At 58.0% G+C, this 22,631-nt stretch overlaps 1 protein-coding gene across 1 annotated transcript in view; it reads right to left on the bottom strand.

The window, feature by feature from the left end:
* The window catches only part of LOC124233115 (receptor for retinol uptake STRA6-like), a 31,817-nt gene that overhangs the window by 4,846 nt on the left and 4,340 nt on the right, over positions 1 to 22,631 (bottom strand). Inside the window, exons 2-14 of the mRNA XM_046650230.1 lie at positions 18,584 to 18,721; positions 17,701 to 17,828; positions 12,558 to 12,624; positions 12,217 to 12,302; positions 11,024 to 11,163; positions 10,403 to 10,426; positions 10,053 to 10,219; positions 8,618 to 8,740; positions 6,355 to 6,422; positions 6,090 to 6,166; positions 5,755 to 5,816; positions 4,698 to 4,860; positions 928 to 1,003 (exon numbers count right to left, since the gene is read on the bottom strand). Coding sequence (XP_046506186.1) covers positions 928 to 1,003; positions 4,698 to 4,860; positions 5,755 to 5,816; positions 6,090 to 6,166; positions 6,355 to 6,422; positions 8,618 to 8,740; positions 10,053 to 10,219; positions 10,403 to 10,426; positions 11,024 to 11,163; positions 12,217 to 12,302; positions 12,558 to 12,624; positions 17,701 to 17,813 — 1,166 coding nt within the window. The 5' untranslated portion in view covers positions 17,814 to 17,828; positions 18,584 to 18,721. The remainder of the gene's footprint in view (positions 1 to 927; positions 1,004 to 4,697; positions 4,861 to 5,754; positions 5,817 to 6,089; positions 6,167 to 6,354; positions 6,423 to 8,617; positions 8,741 to 10,052; positions 10,220 to 10,402; positions 10,427 to 11,023; positions 11,164 to 12,216; positions 12,303 to 12,557; positions 12,625 to 17,700; positions 17,829 to 18,583; positions 18,722 to 22,631) is intronic.

Here is a 22,631-nt window from a genome sequence, read left to right as displayed (position 1 = left end):
GTGGAGGCTCCACCCCAGCCTGGGAGGTCAGGGAGGGCTTCCCGGAGGAGGTGATGTCTGAATAGAGTCTTAAAGGATGAACAAGAGTAAACTGGTGGGGAGCGGGGTGGAGGTCAAGGAAGGCAAATTCAGGCAGAAGACTCAACCCACACCAAATCAGAAAAGTGAGAAACAATAGGAGGAAGGGAAAATGACTCGCACGCAGCTCAGCCACAGCTCAGGGCAGGCAAAGTCTTGAGGGCCTTGAATGCCAGCTTGAGCAGGACCAACCCTGTGAAAAAAGATCCCTGGGCAGCACCCCTGAGGCCTGACAATTGCACTGGGCATACGGAGCAGTTCTCCGACATTGCTAAGTACCTGGACCTCCTCTTCCCACCCAGGCTATTCCCAACTAGAACCTTCTCCCTCTGCTCATGTTTCCTCAGCACTCCTTATCATTCACCATGAAACGGCCGGTGTCCCGACACCAGCGCAGCCGCCTCCTCCCTTGCCTCCGCACAGGTCAGGCTTGCTCCAGCCTCGAGCTCCTGTTCACACAGGTCCTCCTGTGCAGCACCCTTCCTGCTGCCCCTCCTCCCTCTTCGTCCATTGCCAGGTAGAACGCCGGCTTTCCCAGGCCCTTCCCTGCCTGATGCAGCCCGCCCAGGGTGGCCCCTCTCAGAGGGCTGCCTCCCCGTGCCAGCCCCGAGTCAGTCAGGCCCTATATCACTCACAGATGTTTCTCCAACCAGACAGGAATGCCCACCTTCTCCACCCACCACAGCGCAGCTGGCAGGTGGGCTCAGTGACAACCTAGGCCTGCAGAGGCTCTCCCTCCCTCCAGCCCCAGGGCTTCCCCTACAGGCCACCTCGGTCAGGAGTCCTGCAGGCCCCTAGGACCCCAATCCCTCTCCCATCTGCCCTGGGGAGTCAGAGCCTGCCACTAACCTGTGTGTCACCAGCGAGCGAATCAGCAGAAGGAAGGTGAGTGAGCAAGACAGGACCAAGGCCAAGATGTAGCAAACTGGAGGGGCAGAGAGGGAGCAAAATGGGAGGTCGGGGCCTGGAGGGTCTCCTGGGGGCCTCTGAAATGCTGCCAGGCTGGAGCCTGGGGGGTGGTTACCCCTGCCCCACACCCCACCCTGAGTGGAGGCCTCTTGCCACATGCCCCGTTCTCAGATCCAGTATAAGTTGATGATCTCAGCCGGCCATACTGCCAGGAGACAAGTGGTGGCCAAGACAGGGAGAGAGGCCAGCTCTGAGGCTGCAGACCTGGCTCTCACCCTGGCTGCTTCTTCCATTGCTGTGTGACCTCCAGTGAGCGACTCCATCGAACACGGCAGCTGACTTCAGCTCCACAGCCTCCTGGCCGTGTGGCCTTCAGGGGATCATTTCATCTCCCAGCCTCAGCTTGCTCAGGACCCTGCTGGGTTGCCCATCTCCCAGCATGACGTGAGCCATGAAAGCCACCCGGGGCCTGCATCAGAGGCCTTTGTTCAGACACAGAGGGTGTGAGTGCACGTCAGTGTGGCTGAGTCGATCAGAATGAAGGAGGCGACAGCAACCACCCATCTCCCGGGGTGTGGCCTGTCCTCCCCAGCTCCTGGCCCCCCTGCGCCATGCACATGGATCATGAGTTTGCTGTACCCCCAGCGGCTGGGGGAGAACACACGGGGTGTTGTGAACAAGCCTGAGATTTAAGTACGGCAGGGATGTGGGGCTGCAACCCTTCCACCCTTCCTCTGCATCCAGCCCGGCTCTGCACCATCAAAGCAACCCCAGAGGAGAGCACAGGAAGACACGGGACCAACAAGGAAGCTGAGACACAGAGAAAGGGCCTGACCCACCAGCCACACTGCCAGGAAGTGACAGAGTCGGGTGCAACTATTTCCAAGCAGACCCAGAATGAGCCCAGAGTGCCTGCACCCTGAACTCATCAGTCAGCCCAGGGAAGTGTTCTTGGTTCCTGTGTCCCCACCAGAGACTCAGGAGGGGAGCAAACACCCGTGGAAAAGGCAGCACTAGTTCCACGTAGCCACAGGTGCTGGAGAAGTGGGTTTCGCACTGGCAGCACATTAGCATCGCTTGGAGCTGTTAAAAGCCTCATGGCCCAGGCTGCCCCCTAGACCAATTAAATCAGAATTTCTGGGCGTGGAACCCAGACCTTAGCTTTTGTGAAAGCAACCCAAGTAATTCCAACGTGCAGCCAGGCTTGAGAACCACTGCGCTGAGGCTGTCGTAAGACAGAGCCTTAATGATTTATTTCTACCGGCAATTGATTGAATCAATCCACCAACTGACACGTATAGAGTGCCCGCTACTGTGGTTGTCAAACTCGGGCCTGACTCAGAACCACCAGGAGGGCTGTTCCATCACAAATGCTGGGCCCACCCTCGGGGCTTCTGAAGTCTGGCCTGGGACTTTGCCTTGGGACTTTTACAAAGTCACCAGGATATTCTCAGGTGCACCCAGGGTTGAGAAGGACTGCTGCAGAGACCTGAGGACTCTCTACCTGGCCCTGGCTCACTCCTCCAGTGGCAGAAGGGGCACTTTTCTGAGAAGTAAGGCTTGGAGAAAGCCCTGGGCATGCGCAGCTCTGCCCTGCTCCATCTGTCCTTCTGGAGCCACTCGGCACCAGTGAAAATGTGTTCTGGATGGTTTCTGCCAGGAGGTGAGGGGTCTGCCTGCTAAGCCTGCGCAGCTGAGCGAAGATGTTGACACGGGGTGAAGGGTTAGCAAGCTCGCTGGCCCCAGGCCTGGCCTTGATCTCCATCTGTCTACCTCCTGTTCCTCTCTTCCCTCAATCGGTTCCAAACTTGGGTCCCTCCAAATCCTAGTACCCATAAAATCTTCCTGCTCTTTGCCTTCTCTGGGACCCTGTACCTGCTTCCTTCTGGGCCCTGCTTTGCAGATTGATCTGTCTTCCCCGACTCGATCAAGGGCCTCAAGGATAAGGTTGCCTTTGTAGCTTCAGCACCCATTTTGAAAGTAGGGAAACTGAGGTCCAGAGGAGTGAAGTGGCTTGCCCCAGGTCCCACAGCTTGTGAGCGATGCAGCAGGGATTCTAATCCAGTCTGCCTGACTCAGAGTGTGAGCTCTCTGTGAACAATGCTAGGCTTATGGTCCAGGCGCTGGGTGGGCAGCCCTAAACAGGCTCTCAGAGCTCAGAAGACATTAGCTCCTTCAGCTAAGGACAGACCAAAGGGCCCTCAGCCCAGATCTCATCTCCGTTCTACCCCTGGCTTGCTGAGTGCTTTGGGCATATCTCTAATCCTCCTGGGCCTCAGTTTTCCTTGTCTGTGACCTGGGAGAGTAAACACCGCTCTGTTTGACCCCTGAGCCCAAGAAGATCCGAAGTGGGAGCATTTGAGCTTGGAGACTGCAGCTCTGATTATAAGCAGGATCCATTGTCCTGGACATGCCACTTCCTGCCTTGGACCCTTGATTTCCTGCTCTGTGAGATGGCATCGATGATGCTGACCTAACAGAGCTGCTGTGAGCAAGGTGTGAGCTTGGATGTGGGCTGATGTGGGCCATGTCTGCTCCTGCCTGTGGCCCAGACTGCAGCCAACTTGGAAAATCTCCCTGGAGATGCCATTTTCAGTCCACCCAGAACTTGTCACTTGTTCAGCTTCGGGCCTCAACTGCAGTTCCAGGGCAGCCTCTGGTATGGAGCAGAGGCGCTCAGGAAGATGGTGGGAATGATGGTCAGGGAAGGAAGCAGTCCCTGCACACACCTCTGCCCACCCACCACTCCCTACCCCTCTCCATTCCCAACATGCCTAGTCTAAGGGACAAGGATGATGTTAATCGTCAGGAACAGCTGCAGAAAACTCACACTTCCACCTGCAATACTGGCAGCCTAAGCTCCGACCATCACATATTACTCTCCAGGAGCCGAGTGCCCATACCAGCCAGGGACTCCCAAGTCGGCAAAGGATGCAGGCCCCACGATGCAGGTCCTGACCACCAGGTTTTGTCCCAAGGTGGTAGAGAATACCCCAGGGGAGGCATCAGGAGACTGCATTCTTCTCTTGGCTCCACTTCTGCCTGGCTAGATAACCTCAGGCAAGTCCTTCCCAAGTGGCAATTGAGGACACTTCTCAGCTTCCCCACAAGGCTATTGGGAGGGCCTGGGAGGTAGGGGAGGTGGCTAACAGGCTAAGGGCTGAAGGAGGCACCAGACCACAGAAGTGGAGGCTGGTATGGTTCCCTGGCCTGAGGGCTCATTGTCAAGGGAGGGAAGGAGAAAGGAAGTGGCCCAGAGGGCCAGGGATTGGGGAAGAGAAAGCATCCACCCTACCAGACCCCATCCATCTGCCATGGGGATTTGCTCAGAACCTGGCCCCTGTCACCCATCACTGCCTCCTTTCCTCCATCCCCACCCTCAGCAAAAGTGCCAGGGCTGTCCCCTCAGCTCACACATACCATGGCCTACCCCACCTCCGTGCCTACAGAGCTGGGCAAAGACACGGGTGGGGGTGGGAAACACCACCCAAGATGACGAGGGGCTGCTGAGACGACCCTTCAGGTCTCAGACACTTGGAACTGGAAGCTCCAACCGCCCCAACTTAGAAATGAGGCAATGAAGATACAGAGAAGAGAAGAGACGTGCCCAAGGGCACCCAGCATGTCCGCGGCAGTCTGGGACTGAGCTCAGGCATCCCGGCTCACGTCCTCTTCGCTGAGGGTCCTCAGGCACTCCCGGGAGGCCTCACCTTCCAGAGCCCAGAGGTGGTGCTTCACCAGCTCTACCACCTCCTGCCTGTCCTCTGAGAGCACCAGCCCGAAGCCAGCCAGCAGGTAGGAGACGTCCGTGGTGATCCCCGCCCTCACCTTCTGGATGGTGGGCACCACGCCCACCAGCAGCAGCAGAGCCACCTGGAAGAGCCCCAGAATGAGGGTGCAGGCCCTCCCATCCCAGGCAAAGTGTGTCTGAGCTAATGGGGAGACGCTGGCCTCACGCGGCTGCATCCACGTGCCTGTCACCCATCATGACGTTCTCTTCTGCCCTTTAGAGCAGTTTCCTCACGCCCCTAATGAGCACATCACAGATGCACTTCCGCCTAATAGGCCGCAGGAGCGCGTTCAAGCAGAACACCTGTCTGTGTACACCTCCATCTGTCTATCGTCTATCTATCTAAACTTCAGAACAGAAAGTTTCTAACTTTTCCATGTTGGAGAAAACAAAGTGTCCTATAAATGAGCACAAGCATTGAAGCTAGACAGGTGTGGGATCAAATCTTGGCTACCCTGTTGATACTAGCCGTAGGAACTTGGCCAAGTCAAATGCACCTCTCTGAGCCTCAACTTCCCCCACCTGTAAAATGCAGAAAAATCATATGTACCTCCCAGGATTTTGTAGGGTTTTTTGGGGGGGCGTGATGGTGGGGATTTATCAAACACACATTATTTCACTAAATCTTCCCAACTACCCAAACAGGAAAGTAATTCTATTTCATCCATTTGACAGCTGAGCTAATGGGTTCAGGGATGTTGAGTAACTTGCCCGAGGTCACACAGGAGGTAAATAATGGAGCTAGGATTTAAATCCATGTTTATGTGACTCCAAAACTCAAGCTCTGACTCTGTGTGAGCTGACAAGCGTTGAAAGGCCCTGTCTTCTGGGTAGGCCACCATTCCCAAGATGGCCAGAGGCAGCTGCACAGGACTGTGGGCAGGGTTTTTGGAGAGCTGAGCTGGGTCTGAGCCGACACAGGCTTGGGGGCAGGGGCAAGGGTCCAGAGGCAATGGCACTCCAGAGGCAGGACACACCTGGTAGATGGCTGTCCCCGTCAGGGTGGCGGAAAGCATCAGCTTCAGGGGGAGTCGGAATCCTGCAGTCCCCAAAAGGAGGGTCATGGTGAGCCCGAGCACCACCCAGGCCTGGGAGCTCCATCCCTCCCAAGGGGCCCAGGAAAAGGGCCAGGGCTCACAGGACCCTGGGCCACCAAGGCCAGGCCACGGGCTTCCCCTTGTCCCAAGCTGGGGTTGTTCCTCCTGAAGTCAAGATTTTGGGAGGGTAGGAGCTGGCCTTCCATGGCAGCTATTCTGTGCAAGGGAGGGGTGAGGTCACCCATCACTCTTGACCTCAGCTCCCCACGCCATACCTCGCTGTGGAGTGTAGATGTGGTGTCTGAAGCAGATCCAGGCCTGGGACAGGAAGCCACGCTTGGAGGTGCGGGAGCTGCGGACAGACCCAGGCAAGCAGGACCCTCAGGAGAAGCCGCTGCCCCGAGCCCCGAGCTGGAGCCCGAGCCCAGAGTTTGGCTCATCCCTCGTCTCTGCCCCACCGTGCTGCCCAGTGCCAGCCTCCCAAACAAGCTGCCTACTCAGTGCTGTGCCCTGGCCCAGCCTGTGTGCCCAGGGCCTCACCGGCTTTCCAGCTTCTTCTGGCAAAGGAGGGTCCTCAGATATTCCTCAGAGTAGCTGCTCTGCAGCCCCTGTGGGGACAGACAAATGGACGAGCTGATGAGCCCTGCCTCAAGCCCTCCACAGGGCCCTGGCTCAGGGGACACAGTGGACACCCAGTGGGTCCATAAAAACTTCTCAGCTGTGGGGGAGCACGGAGAAGGGCCAACTGGTGGGGATGAGGTCCATGCCCCCCAAAGCCACCCTTTCCTCCTCCACAAATACGAGACTAATCAGTTTCCTGTTTAAGAAAGCGACACTGGGAAGTTCTTCCTCAGATCTATCTCCAACCCTCTCCTGCTTTACTCAGTCACATCTCACCACTGCTTCCCTCCTGCCCTCTGGCCTCTGCTAGCTGAGACTGGGGCAAAAGGGAGCTTGTGTCCTTTGGGCACATCCCTGACCAAGACACAGGATGGGGCCATTCCAGGTCAGATCCCCCAGGCCTCTCCTCCCACTCGAGGGAGATCACAAGGGTGACTGGATTTGTCTAAGCCACATTCCAAGCCTTAAGCTGCCTGCCAAGAGGCAGAGGCCCATGGTAAGACGGAGTGAGCCCCTGGCCCCTTATCGTTAGGAAAATATAGGCCACTGTCACCTGTTGCCATGGCAACCCTGGGATCCAGGGCAGGTGTGGGTCAGCTCAAAGCTTGACTGTGTCCTGTGAGGCTTAAACGTCTTTGACCAAGGGCCAAAGAGGATTTTATTTCTCCCAAGACTTCTCAAGAAGAAAGGCATGCAGTGGAGGGAGAGGCGAGGCAGGAAAGATCCCTGGAAGAGGAGGGAGAGCCTGCCTGGTGCGTGTGTACCCCCGGGGCTGCCCCCCCTTCTGAGCCAGCTATAAAAATGAGGGGACAACGGCATGCCTGGAGGAGGGTCAGCATAAGGAGGGGAGGAGTGACAAGTCCTGAGGACCCTACTGCTTCCATGAGGGAGCCAAACCCAGTCAGGCGGGCCCCTGGGGGACCCGGGGCCTCTTCTCCCCTCACTCCCCACCCCTCCTCCAGACCTTACTCCTTCTCGGGCTCCAGGCTCAGTCCCTCTCCTGCGCTCCAGGCCCACAGTCCACCTGCCTGCCAGACCCTCAGATGTCACACACCCATGACTGCAATCGTCCCCTGCTCTCATCTGGTGTTCCATGTGTCAGCAACTGGCGCTACCACTTGCCTGCTGTCTGTCCCAGATGCCACCCTTTGGGCCTTTCCTCCACCATCCCCATCTGAACAGGAACCAGCCCTTCTGCAGCTGTGTCCTCAGCCCTTCAAGAGAGCCTCGCTGGAGCTGTTCTCTTCATCCGCTCTCACAGGAAGAGCGCTCCACCCACGCTCCCAGGCACTGGGGCAAGCCCCTGGGGCACTTCTCATATGGCAGGGCAAATATTTCTCTCCCCGGGCACACCGGGAGGTCCTGGAGGTCAGACATGGGGCAGTCAGCTCTGAGTCCGCAGCACCTAGCTGGGGGCCTGGCACGCGACAGGCGCTTAGGAGCCTCACTAATAAGACTGCCATATCTTGTCAGAATTCTCGCTCGCCAGGATGCTTCAACCACCCACCTATCCAAAACTTCAGAAATATCTGCTGAGGGGCTATTATGTGCTAAGACCTGCCTGGTGCTGCAAATTATACAGAACAAAACAGACGTAACCCATCTCTGCCTCTTTACTCTGGCTCTTTCCTAGGCCTGCAAAACCTTCTCCTTATTCTCTCTCCACTCTGTCCTTCCTGTCCTTCAGTCCCTGCTAAAGTCCACCTCCTCTAGGAAGCCCTCCCAGCCTCCCTTAGTTCTCCCCTTTATCTGACATTTTCCAACCTAGAGTTGGTTCATGATACGATTTGGCCCCGGGCACTTCTTGAATGGGGCCCAGGTCTCCAGAGCTCCTGTTAGGCACAGGCTCCCGGCCTGTCTCCTTCCTCCAGCCGGACCCTCAATGTTTCAGAAACAGGGCACTGACTTCCTTGCCTTCCGGCCCACTTCTCCTTTGTCGCGTCCCCACAGTGCACACAGCTTGGTGTGCAGGCATCCTGAGGGCCAGCTGAGGACCCTGCTTAGCCTTTGCCTGGGAAGGGAGGACTAACTGGTCCCTCAGCCACTCAGCAAACCTTTTCTGAGCACCTGCTGTGTGCCAGGCCCTGTACCCAGTGTGACCACACGTGGGACCAACAGACACGGGGGCGTCCAGGGTGTCTTGGGTGCCAAGTAGGAGCCCACCACGGCCCTGTCCCTTTACCTCGGAGCCGGCTGCTGTCCCATGACTGAAGCTTCTCACCAGCTGCACCGGGTACCAAAGGCTCAGGAATCCAAGGCCCAGAAGGAGAGGCAGGGAGGCCAGCAGGGAGTAGTACTTGTAGACCTGGCAGACAGACGGACAACCAGACACCCCTGCCTTCTGCCTTCCTCCCCAGCTGCAGACCAGGCTCCGTTTCCCTTCCCACCTCACGCAGGGCCCTGAGGGTGGTCTAGGGCCCCACGGGCTCTAGGGCACAGGTTCCATCACCTCCCCCCAGCCTGGGCCGCTCAGCACAAACCCTCCTACTGCCCCTTCTCAGACCCCTCGGAGGTGCTTGCCCCTCCCAGGCCCTTGGAGGAGGTTATGTAACCCTTCCTCCCACCCCAGGGGCTGGAATGGGGCCTGGAATGAGGACATCTAACTTCTCTGTTCCTGTGTTCCTGGCGCTTTGGACACAGGCCTAAATCTGTCTATGTGCAGTTTGCAACCTGGGCATCAGGGAAGTGCATACCATACCTCCCAGGGGTGGGCCCCTTACATATTCATTCGTTTGTTAACTCAATACATTTGTATGGAGAGCTGAGCATGTGCCAGGTTCTGGATGGTGAAAACAACCACCCAAGCCCTGCTCTCAGAGAGACTCCCTAATGTTCGCCTCCACCTCAGGGATGGGTGTCATCAACTCCATGTACTGGGCAAACTGAGTCTCAGAAAGGTGACATGGTGTCCGCAAAGCACTGAGTGCCACCCGGCATCATTTTGTTTATTTGTTTGTTTTATTGCGTCTGTCCTTCTGGAACGGCAGCTCTGGGGACAACGGGGACTTCATCTGTCTTGTGCACAGCTGTATTCCAGTGCCTGCAAATGTCCCTGGTATACAGCATGTGCTTCAAATATGTTTGTTGAATGAATGAATGCATGAAGTGATGAATCTGGATTCAAACTCAGGTTGTCTGGCTCTGAGGCCAACGCCACCACCCTTTGGGTACTAGACTGGGCAGCTTCACACTCCCAGCCAGCAGACAGTGAACCAGGGTCTGAGGTTCTGGAATTCTCTTTTTAGCCCTCTGAGACCATCCCCAACTCAGCGCTCGCTGTCCTCCAGCTCTCTTCACTCCCACTCCAGCCTGACCAAGGAGAGGTTGGGGAATCAAGATGGAGGATGTCAGATTCCTCTTCCTCCTCCTCTGCCTCTCCCCACCCCTGCCCCTCCCAGACTGAAGTTTCTGAGAGCAGGCCCAGCTGCCCCATCCCCAGCCTGTCCCATGGAGGGGCCGAGCTTGGAATGGGCACGTGTTTACAGAGTGGCATCCTGCGCAGGGCACTCGCACAGCAGCAGGGAGCCGGGCACATAAAGAGAGACGAAAGGAGCCATGCTGGTTTACACAGCTCCTCCACGCCCCTCAGCCCCAGGCCATCAGGAGTCAGCGGTTACCTTGGGTGCCTGGGGACACTCTGCCCTCTGCCAGACCTGGACCCCAAAGTGAGCCCAGGACAGTGCGCTGCCGAGCAGGTGTGCGGCTCCATGCCCGACTGTGGCACAGGCAGCCAGAGGGTAGTAGAAGGCAGGGTAATAGAGCAGGGCCAGCATCCTCCAGGGCCCTGGAAGGCAAGACGGGTAGAGAGACATATGACGGAGGGGCAGGTGCGGGGCCTGGGTCCGGGCCACCCAGGCCTCTCTCCTGTCTCCATCTTCTAAGTCCCTCAGCTGGTTCAGTGGTTAAGAGGCCTGAGTTTAAATCCGGGCTCTGACTAGTCTCAGCTGTGTGATCTCGGGCAAGTTACCTCTGGGGGTCTCAGTTTCCCCATCTGTAAAATGGAGATAACAATAGTAAATTAGCAAGATGAAATGAGAAGGTATACGTACAGTGCTCAGCACAGTGCCTGAGTTAGTACTCAATAAATTAAGCTCCCGCTTCATTATTGTTCCCCTCTCTGACCCTCAGCACCCTCCTCTGTAAAATGGGGCTAAGAGCCACACTTGGCAGAGGCATCGTGAGGACTGGGGCAGCGGCCCCTCTCAGTGGCAGTTGTCCTTGTAACCATCAGTTCCTCGAGCTCAGCTCAGTTCCCCAGGACCTGCCTGCCCCCTCCCCACCCGCCTTCATTGTCACACAGGGCCAGGCTGTCTGGGGACTCAGCTGGGCCCATGGACGAGAGATTCCTCCCTCATAAGAACAGAGGAAGCAGAGAGGGTGGTATTGACCCACAGGCTGGGACCAACAAGGGGGTGGTTCTAGGCTTTGTGGCGGGTTGGGGAGGATAATGAGACAGTGTCCTTTGGTGTGGCTCCTGACCAAGGTGGGGAGCTGCTTGGCTCGCTACAGAAGAGCCCTCCCCAGGGCTCTGAGTCCCACCCCCCCTCACCCCATGGATCCAGCCCAGGGCCTCGGTTGCACTGGGTACCTGGGCTGGGCGGCGAGGCCAGGGTCAGGAAGGGCAGCGGGTCCTCGGCGGGGAGCAGCAAACACAGGGAGCTGAAGAGGACCATGAAGACGGCGGCGGGCACTGTCCAGGGCTTGTCCCCAGCTGAGAAATCCACAGGGCTGGCGCAGAGGCAGGGATAGGACAGGAGGGAGTTGCTCCAGGCCCCCACTCCCCTCGCCTCATGCCGTGTTCCATAACTGGAGGGCTGGAGCCAGGCCCGCTTTCCAGATGCAGGCTAAGGCCCCTTCATCCATCCACTCCACAGACACTGGGGAGCGCTCCTGTGTACCAGGTTCTGGGCCCTGTGGCGAGGGGCCTCAGAACGTCCCTCTAACACAAACACACAGCAGGGACAAGCCTGAGCGCTGCTCCCCCACCCACCCTGGGAGCTCCAGGAAACAGCCGCCTCCACACTAATCGCTCTGTCTGGGCTGGCAGACCATCAGAGAGCTCGGCGAGTCACAACATCCTTGCGCAGCAGCCGCCACCCTGGCCCGGGTGTGGCCCAGGGCAGAGGGCAAACAGCGGGCACAGCTGTCCCAGGCATCACCTCTCTGGGCTCAGGGAAGACCACTCAGGCCCTCTGCTCTCGTTCCAGCTTGAACCTCATGCCCTGAGAGCACATCCTCCTCCACTCTCCCCCAGACCTCCCCCAGGCAGGACAAGCTCTTGCCTGGGCCAGACAGCAGGGCAGAAACCCCAGGCTAGTTCCCCACAAAACCAGCACGGCAGGACCCACCCGGGTGTGCAGCCTGGGCCTGAGGCTCCATCCACCACCTCCCCCAACACTTTGGTCTCTCCCACACAAGCCTGCCCAGTCCCATCTCCTCAGGATCATCCCCCCTGCAGGCTCTGGGGTCGTAGGGCTGAAGGAGACGGGGAGAGAGTTCCAGCCATAGGGACTGGAGGTCAGTCCCTCATAAATCTGCCTTTAAGCGTCAAGGTGCCGGTGACCCAGGAGCAGGTAGACCTGAGCGGGTCCCTCCTCCTCCCTCTGAGGGTCCCGACCAAACCTGGAGATCTAGGTGGAGGGGGGAGAGCCCCATGCTGGGAGACACGGGGGTGTCACTGGGGCCGGGGCCGACTTCTAGGTACCTAACAAATCACCACCCCCCAGAATGGCTCTGCCATCTGGGCCCCCCGAGCAGGGGTACCCAGGCCACAGCACCTACCTTGGCAGCCCAGGCCTGCCACGCCCACAGTGGGGCCAGAGCCGGCGGCGCCTCACCAGCATGGCCAGCAGCAGCAGCACAAGAATCTGAAAGGTGAGCACAGAGGAGGCTGTGGGGCACCCTCTACCCCCGAGTACACACTCATGCGGCATCTTGGGGACTGGCCAAGAGGTGACAGAAGTCTGAGAGGTCTGGGTCCCCACCCTCGGAGAGCTCCCAGATACCCACTCCCACATTTTGGGCTCCCAGGGCCCCCCTTCACCAGCCCCAGCAGAGAACACATGCCCCCTGCCCAGGCTGGCAGTAGGTTGCAGGCCAGTTTGGATTCAGATTGGACTCACCGACAGCACAGCCAGGCAGATATGGAGGAGGCCGGGTGGCACCCTGGGGTGACAGGGGGGCACTACCCTGCAGAGCAAGTGAAGGCTGTGTCAGGCCTGGGGAGGGAGCCCCCAAGTGTGCAGCCGGATCTGGGGTTCCAGGCTGTCTACACTGGGGCTCCAGCCACTACCTCCTTTGACCCTCTCATGTCTCCTACACAAGCTTGCCCAGTTCCACCTTCTGGGCACCATCCCAGGCCTCTCATTCCCCTGTGGTGTGCTGGTCCCATGCCACACTCTGAGGTTACAGGTCTGAAGGAGACAGGAGGCTCCCGGGGAGGACACAGGAGAAACAGTGGGCCAGCTCTGCCTGATCTCACCCAGATCCTTCCTGTCCTTCAAGGCCCACTTCATCCCTCCCTCCTCCAGGAAGCCTCCCTCACAGTTCCAGATCTCACAGATCTCTCCTCAGAACTAAAGCTGAGCATACTGCCTGGGTCAAGCAACCAAGAATTTGGTCCTACGATTTTCCTTCCACTCACTGGTATCTGAGTTTGGTCTGTGTCTGTGACTGAAATGATCTTTCTTGGTCTTCCAGGACTTATGTCTCTTCTTTTCCTGTTTCCCTTTCATTAAGGACTTCCATGTACAGTTGGGCAGGTTGCACACTGCACAAGGATGCGCAAGCAAGGGAATGAGTTTGGTCTGAAATTCTGGCCACACTGTTCACCAAGCCCTGCACCTACTGAGCTGCATACATCTGAATGGGGGTCATTTTTTCTAATTACCACATATGGCCTGGCAGAAGTCCTGCTCTCACCACAGCTGAGCACAGAGGTAGACCCATGGTGGAGATAAAGAAATCAATGAGGGCAACGAAGGCCTCAGCTTCCTCAGTTGGGCCACGTGGCAGAGAAAGGGGTCAGGTAGGAGCCCTGAGCTCTGGGTTGCACCTGGACCTGGGAAAGCAGACAGAACTGGCTCCCTAGGGAGGAATAGACCTCTGGGTTTGCCCAAGTGTAGCCTGGGAGTGCCAGAGGGAGTGTGGGCAAGCTGGCAAGGCATCCGAGGGAGTCCTGTGCCACCGCTGGGCCCTCATTGCCCAGGAGGCTCACCTGCCACCTGGGCGCCAGGCCGCTGTGCGGAAGGAGGACTGCCAAGCCTCGTCTGCAGGATGAGTGCAGAGCGCCAGGACACTTAGGGGACAGCATCTCCTGTGAGCTTGCTTTCCCTCAGGAAACCCCAGACATGGAGAAGCAGGAAAGGTGCTGCTCACCGGCCCTTACCCTCAGGTGGAGGGGAAAAATCAGTCCATTTTGTGTAGTTTCTTGGCCAGGGCAGAGCTGGCTTCTCCCCAAAGCAGAATTGTGCTCCTGGGCAGGGTGGGTGCCGTGTAGGGGATCAGGTTTCTGCTGTCTGAGCTCAGGCCTCACACTCCCCACTTCCAACTCTGAGGCAGCCCACTCCGGCAGGTGGGGGGAGGTTTGGGCGAGGTGGGGCCCCTGTCCAGCCCCAAGAGGGCAGAGCCACTGCTCCAGGCCCTCCCAGCCTGCGTCTCGTCAGGGGGCTGGGTCCTACTCAATCCTGCCCCCAGGCCCAGCCAGGGCAGGGGCTAAGCAGTCTGTCCCCAGAGCAGCCTGACCATTTCCCACTCACCCCAAACCAGGAGCCACCCTGGCCCCCATGGGTACCCTCTAGGGCCCTGGCTGCGGGACCCTTGGGCCTTCTGTACCACCGGGATCCCCCACCTACCCCTTAGCCCAGGCTAGCGGAGGTTCGGGCACCCTCAAATGTTGCAGGTCTGAGCAACAGAAATAGGGCTGAGCAAATGCTTGGCTGACAGCCCATGGAGCTGAGTTTTGTGCTGTGGGAAAGACAGGGTGGCACAGACACAAAGAACACCACCTCAGGGAGGCTGGAGCCTCATTGAAGAGGCACAAGCAGGTGCTACAGGATGCAGAGGAGGAAGAGAGACCTGGGGCAAGGCCTCAGAGGGTGTGGGGTTTGAGTTTGAAAGATGGTTATCATCTCTTTAGGCAAAGACAGGGAAGGGGGTTCCCTGGAGAGGGAAGAGCAGGAGGAAGTGAGGTCGTGTGCCTGAGGCCAGGCAAGGTTTTCAGCTCGACCCAGCCCGGAGGGTAAGCTGAAAGTAGGTTACAGCAGGTGTGGGAGGCACTAGGGAGCCATCAAAGGTGTTTGAGAAGGGTGGTGTCCTGGATTTTAGGAGATTTCTGTGGTTAGATTTGAGTAAAACAGCAGTAACTAGTACTTACTAAGCATTGACTAAGTACCAGGCACTGTTTGTTGCATGTATCAACTCAGTTATTACCTAAAATGTGGGTGCTGTTAGTCCCCCCCCCTTGTGTAGAGAAGGAGATTAAGGCTCAGAGGGGCTGAGTATCTTGCCCAAATCACACAGCTAGTAGAAGGGCAGAGCCAGGATTCGAACTGAGGTCGTCTCTCCAGCGCCACATCTGACCGGAAGGTGAGAGGCAAGGAGAACACAAAAGAAGATATTAAGTTGAATCCTATGAAACTGCCACGTCTGTCCATCAGAAACAGTTGAATATCAGCGTTTTCAAATGGTTTAGCATAAATAGTCAGGGGGGAGTGGAGGCACCAGGTTGTGTCTCGGAGGCATGCGGGGGGGGGGATTCACATGCCCTGATGTGGGGGAGCAGAGAACAGGGGAGTTTCCAGGGTGACTGTAGGGTTCTGGGCCTTATTCCAAAATGAGGTGTGAGGACCAGAGTCGGATGCAGCCCAAGGAAGCTGAGGCTTGGTCTTGGGCAATTCAGAGGTGATGGTGGACACTTGGGGACAGAGGTTGGAGCGCAGTGGTGAGGACACTCAGGCAGAGAAGGAGCAAGACTATTGTTTCCAGAAGTTTGGCCCTGAGTGAGAACCTGCAAAGGGACTCTTCCAGAGGGGCGGGCATTGCACCCCCATGGGTGAGAGGGACAGGGTGGCTGTCTGGGGAGGCAGTCTGTGGGCCTGAGGTCCCAGGAGGCCTGGAGTCCTGCTTCCTGACACTCTCCCCAGCCACAGGCCTGCAGGTCACGGTGGCGCTGGCCTCACGTGGCGCGAGGGCAGCAGGCCTGAGGGAAGCCTCCAGTTCTGCCTTCCAGCAGCCCTTTGAAGTGGTGGGGAGGGAGGTGACATCCGGACAGCTGCCACAGGCTTGTTTGTGTCCCCAGGCTCTGGCTGGGAGGCTCAGTATCGGTGACGAGTGGATAACACATGGGCACATGTCAAGCTGGACACATAACCTGGCCAGAGGGGCCTCTGTGGGTAGGAAAGGGCCAGCTGCTACAGACCAATCCCATGCCCACAGAAGACCCCAGATGACGAATCCACCTCCATCAGACTCAACCTCTTCAGCAAGGTCCTGGAACCATGGGGGCACCTGGCTAAGTGTGGCCAGGAGATTGAGTCCATCCCAGCCACTGTCACCAGTGCCCACCAACCCCAAGCCCAGCCTGCTGGGGCACACTGAGGCACAGAGCGGGACCACTGCCCAGAGTTCCCCGAAGCTTTGGTGTACCATCTCCTGAGGTGTCTGACTCACACAGGAAGACGTGAGCCCAAATTCACCTCTGTGGGATTCCCCTGGGCTCCCAGCTTCCTGCTCCCACCTTTGGTGGAGGAGGCGGCAGGAAGTCCAAGTTGGTTTAGCTAAGTAAGTGGATTCAAACAAAGCTCTTCCTTCTTCCCTGCAGTGGGAGAAGGAGCCACAAGTTCTAGATGCCTCCATGCTAGAGGCAGTATTCCCCATCACCACGGGCCTGCCATGCAACCAGCTTAATCTTGAGGCCACATCTAACACCCAGCCGCACAGCCCGCTGCAGGTGCCTAGCCCCAGCCAACGCCCAGGTCCTGAGGCGCCCATGGACGCACACAGCTTCAGATTCAGGCTGTGACCCAGGCCAGAATCTGTTCCTCACCAGGTTCCTGGGCCCCTCCCCATTCTGCTGCCCCTCCCACCCCACACAGGCGCAGCAGAGATGTGGGGCCCACAGGCTGGGGGGGGAGGGGGACGGGCAGGGGCCCACCCTTGCTGACAGCAGAGCTGCTCTCCAGGTGGTCAGAACCCCAAGTCCTCCAAATAACAGCTCCCTCAGGCCCGGGAGGGGCCCCCGCTCCTGCTGGGTGACCTGGGCCTGGCCAGGCCACAGCCCCAGCCCCTGGAGAGGCACATGAGCGTTTTTTCTTCTCCAGTTTCAGTTCTTGATGGGGAACAGATGTGCACACATCTGGTTTGGCAACACCCCAGCCTCACCTTTCCAGTTCCCCAAACCCTTAGACAGAGCAGGGACATGGGGGATGGGGCCAAAGCCAGGAACAACACGGGAGAACTGGGTTTTGGGGCCCACACAGGCAGGGCGTCCTTGGCAGCATGAGGGGCACAGGCAGGCCAGGCTCCTCTGCCAGGGTGCCCAGACTAAACAAAGATAGAAAGGGTCTGGGCAGAGGCCGCCTTGAGCCGAGCCCTCAGGCCACACTGGGCTGGGCTGAGGCCGCACCCCCGCCCTGGGCTGGCCTGAGCACTCCTGCTAAAGAGAACAGGACCTCCTCGTCTTCACGGAGACTCTGGGGCCAGCCAAAGACAATAGGGGCTGTGCGTTCCTTCAGTCTTTCAGTGACTCCTCCATCAGGCTTTCTGCCACAGTTCTCTGCCGCCCCCCGCCCCCAGCATGACCAGAGAACCTGACACTTGCTAACTCAGTACTCTAGATGGTTACCACAGAGACCAGCAACACCTCAAAGGCAGGTTCGACTCCCTCAACCTCCCACCCAGCACTCTCCATGCCGGCTGCAGGCCAGAATCACCCAGGGAGTCACCCTGGACTAGCTGGATCTGAATTTGCAAGGATGGGGCCCAGGAATCCATATTTCAAATACACCACACAGGTTCTTTTTAGGTGACTGGCCTGGCCCAGGCTCCCCACCCCAAGTATCTTAATACTAGGCAAGGGCTACTGTTCTCAACAAACTGATGAGGAGACTGAAGCCCAGAGAGGCTATGACTTGCTAAGGGTTACACAGCAAATGAGTGGCAGAGTCCATCTTAATAGCCACTGCCCAGGGTGTCTTCCCTGTTCCCCTGTCTGTAATCTCTGCCACATCCCACTCTGCCGGCCCAGAGCCAGGGGTTCCAACTTACCCTTCTGGCTGGAGCTCCTGGCCACCCTCGGGCTCATCAATGTACCAGCTGCCGTAGGAATAGTCATCTGCAGCCTGGGAGGACGTCTGGTTCCCTGTTGCCTGGGATGACATTCTCTGGCCCGTCTCCTATGACCCCCAGACAAGAGGAAAAAAGCCACTACAGATGTGAAAAGAGGCTTAGGGGGAAAAAAAAGAAAGAAAACCAAAACAAAGGAACGTTTCTCTTTAATCCTAAACGTTACTTTCTTGCTTTTCACTCTGGGAAAAACCCGCCTGGGAGTGAGGGCCTGGGCGGATGGCACAGGAGGAGGGGAAGGGCTTCTCCTGTCCCCTCCCGTCCCTTCCCGCCCAGTCTCGCCCAGTCCTGCAGGAGGTAGCGATCCCCCTGGAGGAGAGGGCCCCTCAGGGCCCGTGGGCGCTGCCGGAGCACCTGTCCCTCTGACGGGCCACTAGAAGGGCTTTGCTCAAAGGACCACTTTCAAAGAAGGCTTGTCCAATCTGAGCTGCGCACAGAGATCCCTCTTCCTTCCCCCTCCCCAAACCCACCCAAACAGACCCACAGACACACACTGGAGGAAGGGCTGGAGGAAAGAGCTGCGGAGATGAAACGGGGGGCGGGCTCAGCACACTGCCGGACCCTCCCAGCCGGACTCCCAGCCCCTCCCGCTGCTCTCGGGGGCTCAGCCCAATTTCCCTCTTTGTTTGGGCTCCCTGGAGACCACCCCCCAGCCTCAGCCTACCCGTCGCTGGCCACTTTGGGCCTCAGTGATGGGAACACACCGTGGTCCTGACAAAGCCCCCTCCTGGAGGGGGCCCCAGCTCCACAGGCGGCCTAAACCTGGGGGAATGTAGCCAGAAGGGTCGGCACTGCCCGCACGTACCTGCCTTCAGTACCTGCCCCAAAGCTCCCACACCTTCGCCCACCACAGCTGCAGGGCCTGCAGGTGTCTGCCTTCCACAACCCAAGGAGGCTGCCGGGCGCGTTGGAGGCAGGGGAGGGAGCCTGACCGTTCCTTCTCCTGGGTTTCCATGAAAGAGGCAACATGTGGCTCACTGGTAAAACCTTTTTGTTTCTCCCACTCGATTTCATAAGGAGATAACTCACCCCCACAGGGCGGAAGTTAGTCCTTTAAACACGAACCAGACCCACATTCAGCAAGAAGAACCCCGCCTGCCTCCTGTTCCTCCCGGGGTGCGGGGGTGAGGGTGAGGAAGGCAGGGCTGGGCAGGGGCTGGGGGTTCCTGCCATCTCCCCTGGCTGGCTCCCCTCCCTTCTTGGCCCCAGCCCTGGGGGGTGGGGGGGTCAGGGGCAAGATGCAGACAAAGGCAGAGAGCAGTTCTCAGGCCCCTAGTCCTGAGTAGGGGTCAGGCCCCCCTGGACTTTTGAGGGTCCCTGTCCTTCCAATACCCTCCAAGGGGCCTGGGCCTTGGCCCTACCCAGCTAAGGCATTTGTTCAAGAAGGCTTTTTTTATAAGATATTCATCCACTTATTTTTTTAACATAAATTCATTGAATGCCTAAGTGCCAGCACTGTCTGGGCCCTGGGACGTGAGAGTTTATAGTTAGGGGAGACACAGACAAGGAACTCAATACCCTCAACTCCAAGTGTTACAAAGGGAAGGCACAGAGGGCCCTGATGCACACCATGGGCAATGGAATTGGGTCAGAGAGGAATGGTGGATTCTTGAAGAGGGAAACCTCTCAGGGGGGACCTGAGGGCAGGGAAAAGTTGGCTGAGCAGAAAGCTGGGGGTTGAGGGTGGGAGTGGGGGTGGGGGAAGCATGTGCCCGACAGAGGGAAGAGCATGGGTGAGGCTCTGAGGGGACAGGGTTTGAAATCCTAAAGGCTCCCCATCCAAATTCTGAGGCCAAACCCACGAGGCCTTCCAGGGTGAGGGCCTGGTACTCTGCTGGCTTCAGTTCCTCCCCTTCCTTCCCAAACAGCCCCTCTTCCAGAAAGAGGGCTCTGACCCCCCCTCCCTTACCCACAGAGATGTCAGCGTCTGCTGACTCAGAGCTAAAGCTGAACTTTATTCGATGCGATGTAAGAGTCCACACTGCCTGTCTGATCCCAGGGATTGGGGTGAATCCTGCCTCCGGGGCCTGGCTGTGAGCTCCTAAGAACAGAGTTCTGCCTCTTTCCTCCTCCTCCCTCCTTCCCCGGATGCTCAGTCCTGGCGCTGGGGTCACAGGGCCTTTATAAAGTGGGTATGGCAAAGCCATTGCTCGTTCTGGTGACCACCGCTCCTGTAGGGGCCTGTCCCATGCAGGCTACTGTTGTGTCTGGGATTTCTCCAGCGGGGCTTTCCAGAGCCCTCCACTCCAACACCAGAGCCCAGCATTCCCTTCACTGCTCAAGGGTCTGGGACTCATGGCTTAGGGAGCAACCAACTCTACCTCATTTTAAATCCCCCTCATGATACCTCCAACAATTGGAGTCCAGTCTGTGACGGGGAGCTCTCTCCCTTCACGTCCACCCATGAACATCTGTGCCTGTCAGAAACTGCTTCCTTCCCCAGAGGGAGCCTGAATCTGCCTCCTCAGCCTGGTTTGTTCCTTCATTCATTCAACAGTGTTGAAAGCATGCCAATTCCGTGCCAGGCAGCGTTCTACGTGATGTGCTGAGAACACAGCAGCGGGCACAATAGATAAAGTTCTGCACCTCAGGGAATCTAACACGCAGAGGGGCGGGGGGACAAAATACGTGTCATGAGTGCTGACAGGGACAACATAGTAGGGTGAGAGAAGCGACGTCAGTGGGGAGCTGGCCGTGTGAGACTGGATGGTCAAGAAAGGCCCCGGAGGAGGTGCTCTCTGAGCAGACCCTGAAGCAGGGAAAGGGGGTACCCAACCAGGCCCTGAGGAAAGACATTCGGGCTGCCCACAGGGGCCCCCTCAGCCTCAGCATCTGCAGCCAAGGCGGCAGGGAGCCAAGTCTGGGTGCAGCCCTCCCCACAGGACTCCTCCTTGAACCACACATTGCTCTGCCCCCAAAGGAACTTCCAGCGGACCCTGTGCTTCCCCCAGGGTTAGCCCAGTACCCGTGGCATCACCTCCCCCACCACAGGCCCAGGATGCAGAGGCTACCTTCAGGGAGGCCCTTAGCAGAGGTAAGGAAATGGCGAGCTTTGTGGCTCTCCCCGGGCATGGGCACAGTGGACAGAGGGCAGCCTTGTGCCCAGTACCTTGATCAGGGCTGGGCTGGGAACAGGAAGGAGGGGATCCAGAAGGAAAGAGCAGAGTTTCTATATGGCAGTGGGAAATGCCCTGGTTGTGGGGGCAGCCTACCTGGGTTTAAGCTCTGGGGCTGGCTGTGTGACCTTGAGTGATTCCCTTGGCCTCTCTGGGTCTCAGCCCCACCTCTGTCCCAGAAGGAGTAGGTCACCCAGCCTGGAGATATTTGACTGTGGGTTCTTCTCTCCCCAAGGCCCCCACTCCCTGCCCTCAATGACTTCATGGCCCAAGAATGTGGAGCCAGCACATGAGGCACTGGTTGTAGCAAGAAGGTCAAAGCCACAGGGAGTGGCTGTGACTGCCCAGTCGTCCCTCTTTGTCTTCCAGCCACCCTCCTGGCCCCCAGAGCCCCCATCCACTCTTGAGGGGGCAGGGAGGCAGGCTGGGTGGAAGATCCATGGATACTGGGTGGCCGTATGGCTCAGGCTAGGAGAAGGGAGCTACTTCTTGAGCCCAAATTACCTCCTCAGCTTGGAGCCAGAATAGCTTGGAGCTCGTATCTGCAAAATTAGCTCTGAGACATTAGGGAGGATGCCACCTGGCCAGACTGCAAGCTGGCCAGGAAAACTATTGAGAAGAGAAAGGTGGGAATGACCTGCTCCTGAAGAACTTCTCCCAAGGCCTGGCAGCAGAGTTCAGGGCCTACCGCCTGCAGTGGGCTTTATAGGGGGCCTCTACCCACAAGAGTTGGAGACTGGCACCTGCCATCAGGAGAGGAGAGGCTGGAGAGTGGAGGTGCTTAGGAGACAGACTGTAGGAGCTTCCAGAAGAGAGGAGGGAGGAGGGGGAATAAGGAGATGGCTGAGGCAGTCTTGGAGGGGGGTTCCTGGAGGGGGCCTGGAGCAGGGCCCTGAGGTCAGACAGAGTCAGCAACGGTGGCAGGAATGAGCTCTAAGTGTCTTAGGAGAGCTGAGAAGGAGAGTCTGAGAGGCAAGGAGAGCGCAGGGCAGGGGGCAGGGCTGCCTAGCTGTGGCCTATGGGAGCCCATGGGGGCACATCCTGACAAGGCTGATGCCAAGACCTAAGGAGGAGCCCAGGTAGCAGGGCGTCCCACTGGGCACAGATTTGGGGGTGGCTAAGCCCTGCTCGCTGTGGGAGGGGTCACAGAAGCCCCTGGGCTGTCAGCAGACAAAGGCCGTCAGCCAGCTGGGCCAGCATCGAGCTGCCCTGCCTGCCCCTCTGGCTGGAGCTGGCCCCAAAGGCCTTGGGATAGGGCTTCCTTCCTCCTCATGTTTTTGTTCGAGTTGATTAAATCTGAGGAATTTGTGCGTCCAGGAACAGAGGCCCGCGTGTGTGCCTTCAGCAGCCCGTGGTTATCAAATCCTCAAAGGGCAAAGTGCTCAGCGCAAAAGGAGCTGACAGTGGGTAGGAAGGAACGGGGAAGGCCAGCAGCCCCAGAACCTCAGGAACACCCTTCCCCAGGACTCCCAGCTCCTCCAGAGCACCTCCAGAACCTCAGCAATATGCCCAGAATGTTTGTAACATCACCAGAAACTCCAGAACCTGAGTATCACCTCCCATGAACCCCCAGAACTCCAGTGACATGCCAGAACCTCTAAAACACCTCAGAACCTTGGTCACCTTCCAAGAACCCTCCAACTCTGGCAGATCAAGCACAGGTTTGGACAAGATGGTCAAAACCATGCTCAGCCGCTGCAGAAGGCCCAGAGACCCCCACTGCTTACCACCCCCCCC

The sequence above is a fragment of the Equus quagga genome, unplaced genomic scaffold (assembly GCF_021613505.1).
Source record: "Equus quagga isolate Etosha38 unplaced genomic scaffold, UCLA_HA_Equagga_1.0 153_RagTag, whole genome shotgun sequence".
In the NCBI taxonomy this organism is placed as follows: domain Eukaryota; kingdom Metazoa; phylum Chordata; class Mammalia; order Perissodactyla; family Equidae; genus Equus; species Equus quagga.
Note: the sequence above shows the minus strand (reverse complement) of the source record. Positions and strands in the feature narration are given on the sequence as shown.